Source organism: Arachis stenosperma, chromosome 5 (genome assembly GCF_014773155.1).
Source record: "Arachis stenosperma cultivar V10309 chromosome 5, arast.V10309.gnm1.PFL2, whole genome shotgun sequence".
In the NCBI taxonomy this organism is placed as follows: domain Eukaryota; kingdom Viridiplantae; phylum Streptophyta; class Magnoliopsida; order Fabales; family Fabaceae; genus Arachis; species Arachis stenosperma.
In genome coordinates, this window is record NC_080381.1 from 1,480,556 (window position 1) to 1,494,588 (window position 14,033).

At 30.3% G+C, this 14,033-nt stretch overlaps 2 protein-coding genes and 1 non-coding gene across 3 annotated transcripts; 1 reads left to right on the plus strand and 2 right to left on the minus strand.

Moving 5' to 3' along the window:
- LOC130981892 (uncharacterized) lies at positions 1-2,103 on the plus strand. Its single transcript, XM_057905637.1, has 2 exons — positions 1-255; positions 1,272-2,103. The coding sequence occupies exons 1-2, from the start codon at positions 125-127 to the stop codon at positions 1,726-1,728; spliced, it is 588 nt and encodes a 195-aa protein (XP_057761620.1). The 5' UTR covers positions 1-124; the 3' UTR covers positions 1,729-2,103.
- A 767-nt stretch (positions 2,104-2,870) lies between these two features.
- Positions 2,871-5,967, minus strand: LOC130981891 (plastoglobulin-1, chloroplastic). The gene is made up of 3 exons (XM_057905636.1): positions 5,303-5,967; positions 4,672-4,867; positions 2,871-3,440 (listed from the first exon to the last, which is right to left on the minus strand). Exons 1-3 carry the CDS (start codon positions 5,878-5,880, stop codon positions 3,132-3,134), a joined length of 1,083 nt encoding a protein of 360 aa, XP_057761619.1. The 5' UTR covers positions 5,881-5,967; the 3' UTR covers positions 2,871-3,131.
- Positions 5,968-8,735: 2,768 nt separating this feature from the next.
- On the minus strand, positions 8,736-8,809 carry TRNAI-AAU (transfer RNA isoleucine (anticodon AAU)). The gene has a single exon. It is a non-coding gene; the product is annotated as a tRNA-Ile (tRNA).
- Between the last annotated feature and the right edge of the window lie 5,224 nt (positions 8,810-14,033).

Below are 14,033 nucleotides of genomic sequence, written 5' to 3' on the forward strand. Positions count from 1 at the left end.
AGAATATATTAAAAAAAAGCAAGCTTGTGCAGCAGGAAACAATTTCATCATCGCTTACTCTATAATTATTAAAAATTAAATATAATAGGTGAAACATTGTAATTTCATATGAGAAGAGATCAGAATGGTGCTGTGGGAGATAACACTTGGAACTGCGTATTTTCTGGGTCTGAAACGAACTTACAGGCTTGCCCTCAGGATTCAGCGCAAGCTCATTAGCCCTAAGCACCCTAAGGTCCGCGATTTCCTTCACAGGTACCTATACCTCTCTTCTTTCTTTCTTTGTTTCTTTCGCTCTCGTTTATTAAATCGTGAATCTAGAAATGCGTGTGTGATTATTCTTGTTGATGGATACATACTCTCAAGTGTGATTACTTTTTCTTTTCATTCGTGTTTTTAGGTAGCTACGTGATTGACAGCAATGTGCATTTCGGTGTTTGTATATTTAGTTGAGAGGAATTTTAAGGATTCAATCGATGATTCTGATATATAACCAATAAATAACTAAATGATGCCAAAAATGTAATATGTAAAGTTTGCATCTGGTTTGCTTCTTGTCCAAATGTGTGATTTGAGTGTAGTCATTGTTAGTTTCCAGCTTTTACTTTAGGTAGTGTTTTTAAATTAGCTTTGAAGATATTATTCAATATGCAGGTTAGGTGTTTGTTAATTTGTTTCACACACAAGCATAGTGCAGGGATGTTTGGTTTTTTATATGTTTCCCGTTATTTGTGATTAGAAAAATATCACAAAACCAGATACTAGCTTGAGTTCTTGTAGATCACATTTGTATCTTTGGAGAAGCTTAAAGCCTTGAATATTTATTTCTTTGACATAGCAAAGGTTATATTACAACGAAATTTGTGGGGCCTGGTGAAAGTTTGTAGATTATATTTCATAGCACTTCTAATTGTTCACACACACACACTCTAAAGTGAATATTACTGATGGAAAGGTGGATGGGAGAAAGGTTGATTCATTTAATTAAGAATTGTGTGACTGGATTGTGTTAATGCATTGCTACATCCAAATATGAAATCTTGGAGGATAACAGCTGTGTCGTATTACAAGTATTTGAGAGCCAATGATTTACTTATTGTCTTTTGAGATCACAGAGTTCTTGGGGTCAATTATTAGCATCAGTTTCTTACTTTATTCATCGTTGTAATTTGTTACTGAGTTTTGTTTCACTTATGCACCTCAGTGCTTTGGTATGGATGCATCACTGTCTTACAATTTCATTATTGGACTTTTGTTTTGGTGCTTCACAGGCGGACCCGTGCTGTATTTGACGTAGTAGTCAAAGTTCATAAAAACATTCAAGATAGAGACATAGAAGCAGGACGGAATCTTGGAAACACAATTTTGCGATGGCTAGATCGGATGAAACCATCAGCTGGGATTCGAGGTCCTCCTTCTGGATCACTTCCCAGTGGCAGCTCAAGTGAAAAACTGACGAAGAATTCAACTGGAGCTTCCAACAACAAGCCTACTGGTTATTTTGGATCCTTCAAGAAGGACTCTGATAGGCATCTCTTTACCTCGTTGAGGCAAAGACCTTTTCCTACCATTTCAAGGATGACTCGACCACCGAATCCTGCCGGGATTAGTGTCCATGGCAGGAACCTCAGCATCTATGCTCCTGAAATCTCTAGATCAAATTATAGAATGAATGAGTCAGGAGGTGTATTTAGGAAGGACATCATGCAATGGATGCTGCAAAACTAGCTCTCCATCTCTTTGCTAGTGGTTTACGTCACCCGTATTTTTGTTTAGGCCATTTTTTAAAAAAGAAAAGGAAAAGGTAGTTAAAGAATGATGTTTATGTGGCAATTTCATATACTGATGGGGATGGTAGCCTCAAGGTTTTTTGTTTTTATTTTTCTCGTCTCTTTTGTACTTTTTATGGTCTGTCAAGCTTCATTTTGCATGACGAGTTATGCATTTGTTCTGAGCTTTAGTTGAAGAACCAGTTGTTAATATCACAGATGTTGTCCATAATAATACCGAACAGAACAATATTTCAGTTACATTTGGGAAAGAGAAAAGAAAATGAAGTGATAGCGAGCTTGATGGGATTCAAATGTTTGCCCAAATTCAATATTTTTGTAATTTGTCTTTTGCTTAAATTTGTATTTTTATGAATAAGGTTTTGTGTAAGTTTACTCAATAAAGGTCCCATATCTTCATCCTACCTTTACCTTCTAATCAAAGAGACACAAAATTTCATGACTTCATCATATATGATAATATTCTTATTGTATGCTTGTAGGTTTCATATTTGATTTCATTTTCTTGGCAACTAGTGCAACTCTTTATTTGGTATTCCCATAAAAATGAGATAAGGTCATTTAAAACTTGAGGTAAAAAATCCATTCATTTCTCTCTAATGATATGGGTGTAGGAAAAATGGGTAGTGCAATTTTAACACCATTCAATCACTCCAATTATTTCTTATAAAATTTACATGCTAGACGGAAGTAACCAGTACCAAACTATGCTACTATTTGTCTACTATATTGTCATTCTCGTTGCATTTTAGGCTGTGCCGAAGATGGATTTTTGAAGTTAAAGATCCCAATCCGTAAAGCATGAAAACAAATATAATAAATTTCGATGGAGTAAGAAAGCTGTATGTAAGCCTCTAAATCACTGGGTGTGTAGAGAAAACAAGAACCAAAGCCCCTACCGAGTACTGACCATATATGGCAAGCAGGGTAGGTTAAAAAACTCTCTTCAATGTTCTCTTCATTTTTATGATCAACGATCACAGGAGAGTCCCTTTATCATTCTGTGTATATATATACCCTCGCATATATTTGATTGATTTCATCATTCTTCCCCAAGTCAACATTTAAGCAGGATAACAATGAATTGAAACATACCACTTTATTTAAAGAGGATTTGGCTCCTCTAAATACTTATTATCATTGTAGAATTACAGCCTGAGAATGTCAAACCTGTCGACTAAATATTTAAATATACAATATTACAACAACTTGAGAAGTAAAAAAAAAAAAAAAAAAAAAAAAAAAAACAAAATCAGAAAAGAATGTAACCTTTTTTATATACCTTTTTTGGGGGACGGGGATGGTGTGGGTTGAGAAGGGAGGAACTAATATTTCCTCCCACTAATCAAGAAGGGGACTCCCTTCTTTGGCAAGGACAAAAAGACCCCCATCTCCCCTTGATATTCTGAAGTCCTTATCAAGATATGTAGTAATAAGCCATGAACTAGTCCTCTCACCAGGAATGGGAACCTTGAGAGGTGGCTGACCGGATATGGCGCGTGAAATATTTGCCACTGCATCTTGCAGAGGACCAAGAGATTGTTGCAGAGGTGAAAGGCTGATCCTTTGGCCAAAAATGTCTACATCTTCTGGCAGTTCAGGTCGAGACTTTATCTCTGGAGGATTGAATGAACCTTCTTTAAATGTAACCTGTTTGCATTTAGAAATGTTAGCAAGAGTTTTCTAGTCATCTATGCAAACTGAGGAAACTTATTTAACAAGCAGGATACAACAAACATTGGATTGCACCATTGTATTATTATTAACATTGGAAAAGAAAAAACATTTGCATGCAACCATATCAGCTTATATCATCTTTCATATGTAATTTACCTTTTTACATTATCACAAATAAGAGAATGCAGTTGTCAGTTTTCATAATACAGGAGCTTATTAAAAAAGCAATTTAGTTAGAGAACTTTAAAATAACCTTATTGTTATATTGGTGAATGAAGAAGGCCTTAATTAAGGATTTCTTCCGAGCAACGATTCGATTTCGCTATTCAATTAAGGTTCTTTAAATAGAGAAAGAGAAAGATAACTCTTTTTCGTATTGAAACGGGGCAAAAGCCCAAAACAAAAGGAACCTAGATACAAACTAAATAGGGTAAGGTAACCCATATATCATCTTCACAGAGAATCCTAGCTAACTCAGGAGGAGGTAAATCCCAAAACACAAAAGCGGAATTCAGCATCCATGCGTAATGGAAAAAGATCCTCTAAAGTGAGCAGATCCGTAAAGTGATAAAGTGAGGGGGTTAATTACCATTGAATTTATAACTTCCATCGTTTATGAGTCTCGTTATCTTAATTTAAGAATGATTAGACACTCACTTTCTCACTTTATCAACCTCCTCACTTTATCATTCTTAATTTAAGAACTGGTTGAGTCAGTTCTCTCATACGAGGAGGTGTGTGCCTCTTCCCTTTGGTAACTTAGGCATGGTTAGGCATGGTTTTTTGGTTAAGATGTGACCCACCTTAAGGCCGAAACACCTAGTAGATAATTGCATATATTCATAAGCCTACTCATCCAGCTTCCTATTTGTAATGACAAAGATATACAAGATATGACTTATTTTCGGTCTCTGGCACTCTTAGCAGCAGGCAGCTTAGGGGTTTTTACAATGAACCTCTTAATCTTTGACTTTTTACTATGAATGTTATGATTGAATGCTCCACTAGCAAATATTTACTGTAAGATAATGCAATAGAGTCAACTAATCAAGTATGTTACATTTTCCCTTATTGTAACAATAAACTTCAATTAAACTACGAATGCACTTTTTGGCACCTCAAGGTGTTAAAACAAAGAGTCAAGCAAATTTTGTCTTTCTAATTTGTGAGATGGTGAAATACTAAAATTTTCATGAGAAGATACCTGTATTCTTGTAGGGGTTCGAACTTCAAATGAGGCAGATGCACTGAAAGACAAAGTGGTAAAAGGACTAGATAATGTGGTGGAGTTTATAATGGTCAAGCTACCAGTATCGATTGTTTGTGAAATCTTGTCCACCTTCAACAAAGGTAACGATCCAACTGCTAGAAGAGGTAAAAGTTCCGAAGATGCAGTGTACCTGAAATCAGTTTTAAAAGCACAGCAACCGAAAGGATTATGTGTCACAAAATAAACAGAAATTTTGACTTTGCTTCGTATTCATCAATATTCAGTACCAATGAAAATTTCCACTATTTCTGCCAGAAATCAGAATACATCAAGATAAGCATAAAGCACAGTATTGCCTAAAACAGTAAAAATCATCTCTTTTTTTTTCCTTTCTCTTCCCCCCAATGAAAGCATGCAGTCCCAAACCCTATAACCATTTCCCCAAGGCATGACCCAAATTGCATGTTCCATTTACACAACAGCATGCAACGATCATATCAATCAAAATCAAAATCAAAGTTTCATTACTCAACGAGAAGCATAGTTCACTTGAGCTGCAACTATTCATAACTAAATATGCATTAACATGAAAAGCATAGTTGAATAAAATTCAGCTCAGACTTACAGCAACACCCAAGTTCCATCGAGAAGCGCGGGTTCCTCAACCGGGTTAGGTGTCGGGTTTGCCGCTTCCAACTGAGTCACCAACTCGGATACCTCGGCCCGGACCTCCGACCCTGCCCGAAACCCGAACTGAGTTCCATAAACACTGTCCACTAGAGCCCGCTTCAGACCCTCCAGCTTCCCCTCCTCCTCCGCCGAAACATCCTTAGGCGTGGCAGCCGGAGTTCCGTTTCCGCCGTCGACGTAACCGCCGTCGCCATCACGTCCTCCTTCCTCCCACTCATCTTCGTCCCTGGGAGGGTCAGAATCGGGAAGCTTGGTGAACGCCGCTTCGGGCTCGGGCTCGTAATCCTCACCCCATTCATCGGAGATATTGGCGGAGGCCTTGTCAACGTCGCCGGAGCCACCTCCGGCAGGGGAGGAGGCGGCGAGGCGGATAGAAGGGAAGGTTTGAGAGCGAGGAGAGAGAGGGAATGGGAAGCGAAGGGGAGAAAGAGAAAACGGAAAGAGGGAATTAGGGTTTTGCGAGGTGGTGGAAGGGACGCGTGGGGTGCACGTGAAAGAGGAGAGTTGAGCCATTGGAAGTGTTTTAGTTTGTACTTCCGAATTCTGAGTCTTTCTTTCTTTCACTACGTGTGTTTCTGCTTCGATGCTAGAAGACTACAAGTCTAGAATCACCCAAAATCAAAGATAGTACAAATTACAAATATTTATTATTTATTACGTAAATAATCAAAAACATATTCTCTCTATTTTTTTAATCGAAATAAAGTGTAATTTTTTATTATTAATTTTATAAATAAAAAAAAATTAAAAAATAATAAATTTTTTATTTTTTTAATAATTAAAAAGATATCTTTTTTAAATAATCAAACTATACTAATACAAAAATTATTGATAGTTAATTGTATAATTTTTAAATTTTTTATTTAAGGATTAATCATGTAAAGCATATTTTAAAACTCGGACCGATCTTACTGATTTAACTAGATTAATTGGAAATGAGTCATCAAATTATTTCGATTTAGGTAAACAATTAATTGATAATAAATTCGTGTAAAAATAAAAAAATTAATCAATATTCTGTTTAATGGTTAACCAACTTAAAATCATAAAATCCAAACAAAATATATTTTTTAGTTTTTTAATATATAATTGATATATAAATATATTATTTTATTATATTTAGTTTAATTTCAATTGAATTTTACCTAAATTTTTAAATATCTAATTCTATTTTATAATTTTTTTTAATTCTTGTGAATAGTTAGGGTAATAAGGCAAAATATAGTGTGCTCAATGACACGTTGATGCATTTATTAATTGAAAAATATTAGTTGTTCTTTAATTTTTAATTTTTAATTTTTATTTAATTTTTTTAAAAATATATTAAATTTTAATTAATTTAAATATTCATTTTTACATATTAATTGTTTAAAAAATTAGGAGAATTATTTTTTTCTGAATATTAAATAAAAATAATATTTAAAGGATATTTAATTGTAATGTTATTAATTATTATATTTACAAAAAGTATTTATGTGAAAAGTGTTTGTGGTGGATCATGTGTCAACTTTGTCTGGTAGAAGAGGCGTAGGGTCTGATTTTTTTCAAAAGGATAAAAACATTTGTCTTTTGGGGGGTATATTTGTACTTTTCATTGGTCTGTATTGGATTGGAAACAGGGATACAGTTTTGGTGGTCAGATTTTAGTTTCGAATTTGGACTAGGTTACTTGTTTTAGTTGGGCCATGAATCTTGTCAGAAAAATTTTCTTTGGGTTAGTTTTTGGGTGTAAATGAGCCCAACCTACTGAACCTACTCTTTAGTATTGTGCAGTCTATGTATTAGACCAAAAACTTACATAAATCGTGAATGTAGGGATCATTTTTGGTATTTAATTTTCATTAGAGACTGCATACTATTTTATGAATATGGATAGAGACTGCGGTATTTGTTATATCACAAATTTATCACAACTAATAGAAGTGGCTAGTTTTACACATCTGATGATTGATGAACCACATTTTGGATATCAAGTACTTCAACTAGCATTTGTTTACAAGCACAAAAATGTGCAACTGGAACATTGCATTGCATAATTAAACTTTGTTGTATTCTTCTCTTTTAATTTTACTACAAAATTGGGGAAATGCCTTGGGCTTTTGCCATCAAAGGCAGCAGGGATAAAAAAATAATTATTATTTTGAGTTGAATAGTAAGGTTTTTGAGAAAAATCACTTAACAAGGTGAAGTAGTTTTGACTAAAATTTATCATTTACTTTTGATTATACCTGGCCTATTAATATAATTTAGTCCATATTCTCACTAAAAGAATGAGTGGCACTCATAAGTGAATTATATAAAACAAGTTCAATATAACAATTTAAATCCAGGCGAGTCGGACTAACTTAGATATGAGCCATCTAACTCATATTCGATTCAACTTAGAGTGATAATATACTATTCTATAAATATCATAAATATTATAAGTATTTTTTTTAATTCAATCTCATTAAAAATCTACTAAAATTCTTGCTGACTTAAAAATCAAAATTTCTTACAAGTACCTACATTAGTTCAAAAAAGAACATCAAATAAATCACCATCCAACAAACAAATTAATACTTACAACTTTAGGTATTTTAATCTCACGTTTAGACCTAAAAATCAATCCAATTTTAGGTAACACTTCAGAGCAATCCCCATTTAATGTTTTGCAAAATGTGTGAATGTAACTCAAGATACTTGTGACTATTGTGCGGTCCTTGGAAAAAATTCAATTGATTTCAATTCAATGCCAAAATTCCGTAGTGGCTGGCTTCGAAACTTTAAGGAGGTGTATGAATATTGTTATGCTAGGCATGCTCCTATGATTTATAATTAATATATGGAGAAATTATGAGTCTGAATGCTTCCTAGTAAATATTTGAACAACCAACCAATATAAATATAAAATCCCAAGATATAGATGGACTAATAGAGAGGATCATATTGTTCGTACAAATTTATTGCAACATCCTATACCAGTGGCTTAACTATCCCAGACCCATAATTTATATGGTTCGTTGACTAGTATTTATTGCTCGTTTTCAATGATTCTTGTTTCATAAAACTAAAATTAAACTATCTTCTTGTTTAGATTCTCACTGGAAGTACATCATTGCATGCTCCGGATTCATGCTACGTTTAAATGATGATTAATTCTTCAGTAAATATCCATTTTTTATTTTTAAATTTGTTTAGTACATTCAATGTATCTTTTTGTACATATTCCAAATTTTGTGAAGAGGGACCTGTTAACTTCTTTGAATGAGAATATATGTGAAAGTTTCATTTTGAATCACTGATTTATCTTCTACGCTTTGCTTTTGAAAAGGTAAAGAAGTAAGAACATGTGGAATAAAATAGAACAAAGAAGCTTAAAAAAATTTTGGCCCATGCAGGTCTCGAACCTGCGACCTTCGCGTTATTAGCACGACGCTCTAACCAACTGAGCTAATAGGCCAAGTTGTTAATTAATAATTTATATTTTATCTTATTAGATAATTACTTGCATAACAACTTCTATTCGTATATAATAATATCTTACCGAATTAAACATGAAATGCCGGTACTGCTATCTTGGAGAAATGAATAAAATATGAAATGTTGGTTCAGTTTCCATTTCAGGAGAGTATTTGATTATACAACAAAGCAAGTTATTAGATCCAGAAGAGAATATACAAATTAAAAACAAAACAAGGAACTGAAAATATTCTATCATCACGTGTTAAAAGGTAAACTATAAAAAATATATTCGAATCATTTTAGTGTTGATAAAAATATTTTTTAATTTAATAAAAATGCCTTCAATTAATTAAAAAGGGTGCCAAAAATACCCAACAATATTTAGAGACATATTTTATTAACGGAATAAATATATATTTTTATTATATTTTTAAATAATTTAAGAATATTTTTATTAATAATAAAATTTAAAAAAAAATTATCAATAATAAAATAATTTGAGAATATTTTTTTTGGTTTGCCCCATATTAAAATAGCTAATTAGTTACGGGGTAGATCAAGGAAATAGACGGACGAAAAAGGTAGGTGTATTTAAAACTAAATATATTACTTTAAATATGTTGTTGGTTTATATAAAATATTTAATTAATTTTTTGTTTCTGTTTTTATAAATTGAACCTTTGAAATTATATATTATATTTATAAATTATATGATGTCCGACTTATTCTGGCTGAAGTATTGTCGTCTGAGTTTTTCGTAAGAAGGTGGGGGATAGTATTTGCAAGAGATTTCGATGTTTAAGTTAGTAAGGGATTTAAGCTGATTTTTAGTAGATTAGAACTTGAATATAGGTGTCAGTGTATTTATAATAGATAAGATAATCACCTTTTAAAGTAGATTTATCTTTATTAATGAATAACCGTTTTTTTATTATTATTATTTTAGGAAATTGTTAAGATCTATATTTTAAATGAAATAGAGATAATAGAAGAAATTTGGAAAGTCAATTACTTATTTAGACAAGTAGGATTGAACTTTTCTCGTCACGTCTCATCACCTAAGAAGTCTGATAAGTAAAATAGGTCTTTATTGGGCTGAGTTTGTTTATACTTTATTACTTTATAGTATGTTGGAAAAATGATATGATTAATATTGATTAAAGTGTATTTTTAAATGTAAAACGTGGTGTCATTATTTTATTTTTGTTTTATTGGAAACAAAACTGGATTATATTGCTTCTAGCTAGACCTTTTGGGAAAATATCTAAACATAAAATCGAACCTTTGAGGCATATTGCGTACTTCGCTGTGATATTATTCAAAACCAATCAACATGAATGTCATTCTTAAAAAGAATGTTAAAATTGAGAAGAGATATATAATTCTGAGTAATATAACGAAAAATAATTGGGATTTATAAAATTCTTTTTATTATTATCCAAACAGGACGTTTAAAATAAAGAAAAAAATCTGAAAAAAATATATCCCTTTCTCCAAATACCTTTTCAAACACAAACTAATTATTTCAGTGAGTGACAATATGCCGGATCAAACACTGACTAACACATACAAAAGCCTTAAAAAGATATTTTAAGAACATTTCTTAGTAATATGGTGCTCGAGTATTAAAAAAGTTGTTTGTTTAACAGTACACATTATTGGGAATTGTTTTTAATATTTTTAATAACAAATTATGAATATGTTTGTTTTATTATTATACACATTTTTGTTCTAGAAATATATTCTTAATTTCTAAAACACGCCAACACCAATAGAAGAAGAAGAAGCTCTTTAACAAAAATATAATAATCAGAATATTACATATTTTTAAATTTCAAATTTTGACAATTAATTTTCTGAGAAATAAAATATTCATAGGACTTAGATTTTAAAACTTCAAATGAATACGAGAATAATATATTTTCATAGATAGATGATTCCCTAAAATAGATTAAAGTTCCACTTTTATCCCGGTTTTTCTTTTGGCATGTTTATGACATGTCTGCTCAAACTAGTTTGCACTTTGCACCAATCTCTTCCCACAATGATTAATTATCCCTCAAATGAAAACATTACCACATAATCCAACCCTTATTTTGTTAACGCTGACACTCATCGCTTCTTAATTTCTTACTATTTATTACTAGATACATCTATGACATAGTTTCTTTTTTTAATTTAACCACAAATTAAACCATTCACTATATAAATGAAACCCCGTATTTTGAGATGTGCCAAGAAAATGCTTGAAAGCAACCCCCCAGTTATTATTGTCATTTTTGACCCAACCATAAACCAGGAACTTGGGCTCCCCACTCATGATGCAAAAATTAAAATTCATTGCAGAAGATTTCATAATTGCTAAAGTTTTTCATGAAATGCAATAAAATCCTCTGTCTGGATTCTATACCCAAAATTTAATTCCATATATAAGGGGCCTTTTTGGGATGGATGGTGTGGTCCCCCACATTGAAATTGACATCCATGGATATCAATTTCTTCTCCCATCTTTCTCACTGGTTTCAGTGTCAATTTGTCACGTTATATCATCTCCCACGGGGGGCCATCACAATCTCCGCCATGCAAAAAAAAAAAACTCTTATAGCCGTTGATCACGTTCATCGTATGAATGGACGGTTCTGATCTGTTTGACCATTATAGAATCTTGTCCTTCAACGCTTCTCTTTTCTTGCAAGTCAATATTTTCCTCACCTTTGCTAATCACTGCCTTGGTAAAAATGTATACCGCTAGGAAAAATAAAATAAAATAAAATAAAATAAAAAATAAGCAAACACAGCGCGTGTTTTTCACTTTTAGGTCTTTTACATTTCTTTTAATCACAACTCATATAAAGATATAAAAATATATTTTTTTAAGTTATTTATTTTGACACAGTTAAAAAACGTGCTCTAAAAAAATATGAGCTAACAATAAAAACATAAATATTATATAAAATTGAATCAAAAAATAAATTAAAATATCTAAGAAAATAAATAATTAAATTATTCAAATTAATAGACCAAAATCTAATGATTTTAACTAATATAAATTTAAATGATATTGAATTTTTTAAATTAATACAAAATAATATTTTTAAAAATACCAAATTTTCAATAAATTTTATTCAAGAAATTCAAAGTTAAAATAAAAATGGTTAGACTAACAATGGAATAATTAATAATAAAAATTGGTAGATTAAAATATATAGATCTTCAAAAATTAAAAAAATAAAAGAATTATAAATAAAAATTTAACTCTTAAAAAATTATTAAATTTACAAAATAAAAAAGTATCAAAATGATAATAAAATAACAGCCGAAAATAATATTATAAAATATGTAAAAAGTAATAAAAATATAGAATACTTTTTTAATAAAATTTTTGTTAAAATTTTAAATTTTAAACAAATTACAAAATTAATATCAAAGTCAAAATAACAAATTCAAAAATATAATAATATTTTTTTAATAAAAATAATATATTTAATCTATATCATATATGAAAATTTTAATATATGATAATTTATTCGATAGACAACATCAAATTAAAAAATTATGATTAAACCTAACAGAAGTTAATTAGCTTAGTGGAAAGAACCTCTATTGGGAGGAAATCATATCGTTCATCCTTAATTCAAATTTCGAGTATCATTTTATCTCTTCACATTTCATCATCTAATCTTTCTCATAAAAACAATATTTTAATAAAATATTATGTATATACAAAATGCACTACTAAATTAATTATTATATATTTATGTATAAATATATATGTTATTTAATTTATTTTTAATATATATTTTATATTTTAACATATATTTTATATTAATAATTAATTTGATAATATATTTTTTTTATATATCTAACATTTATTTGTTTGTTATTAATTTATTTAAATAAGTGTTGAAATTTAAATTGTATTTTATACACATGCAACAACTATAAATAACAAATTTTTAAATAAAAGATTTTAATTTTCTATAAATTAGTCCTTCATCGGTTTAGTTGAAAAATAATATGAAATATATAGACACATCCATCCGCGGTCCGCCTAACATTAATCGGTTGGACCGCTCTTGACATGTGAGCTTGTGGAGCACTTGTTCTAAAAATTCTTGCAAATTATTATACCTACTTGCGATTCTAATCTAATCAGAGGTTGGTTCTTCTTCGAATTATCAGTTTCGTATTTAAGGAATGAATCATGAAGATTACACTATCCCAGTGCAAATAAGAAAATCATATACACCATTATTTAAATGGGTTTTTGAGATCTTAGCTAGTTATTCTATTTTTATCTTTTTATGTTTTATCGTAAAATACATCGAGCCTCTTATTTCTTTAATTTGAGTGCACGGGAGTAGTGATATTGAGCTATTAAACATAGAACTGGTTTTATTTGTTAAAAGAAAATGAGTAAATCAATTTGATCAAATAGTAAAATTTATTGTTTAACTAAACTTGATTTTATTTGTTAAACAAAAAAAAAACTAAGTTTGACCAAACAATAAATCTGCTTCACATGTTACATGCTCATTGTTCAATCATACTATTTCATCAAAAAATGCTTTTACTCTACTTTATTGCAATATCTAAGGACTCGTATACATCCTTGAACAATAAGCATCAACAATTCTAAGTAGATAAAAAAATCAATTATTAAATTAATTATTATAAATTTAATAGTTAATTTTTTTATCTGCAGATAATATTTTGACTAAGTATATGTAGAGGTGTTTGCAGTACAGTTTGGTTCGGTTTTAAGAAAAAAAAAATCATCCAATCCGAACGATTAATTTATGTGCGGTGCGATTTGAATTGGAAGAAATTTTTTTGAAAATTCGATCCGATCTTATTACAAGCGGTTTGGATCGGTTTGGATTTACGGTTTTTTAAATAAAAAAATTAAATACATATAATAAGTCTCAATATCAAATTTTAAATAATCAACAATGATATAACAAATTTTAACAATATCTTAAAAAGCCAACAATAACATAAAATAGAAATAAAGTTATAGGTTAGTTAAAATAAATAAATAAATAATATTTTAAACATAAAATATTTATTAAATAATAATAATACATGAATAATAGAAAAATGTATAACAAATTGAACATGTTATAAGTATAATTGTAAATATAATAATAAAATAATAATATTATAACACATTGTGCGATTTGGATTGAATTTGATCAGTTATAAAAAGTAGATTCGAAATC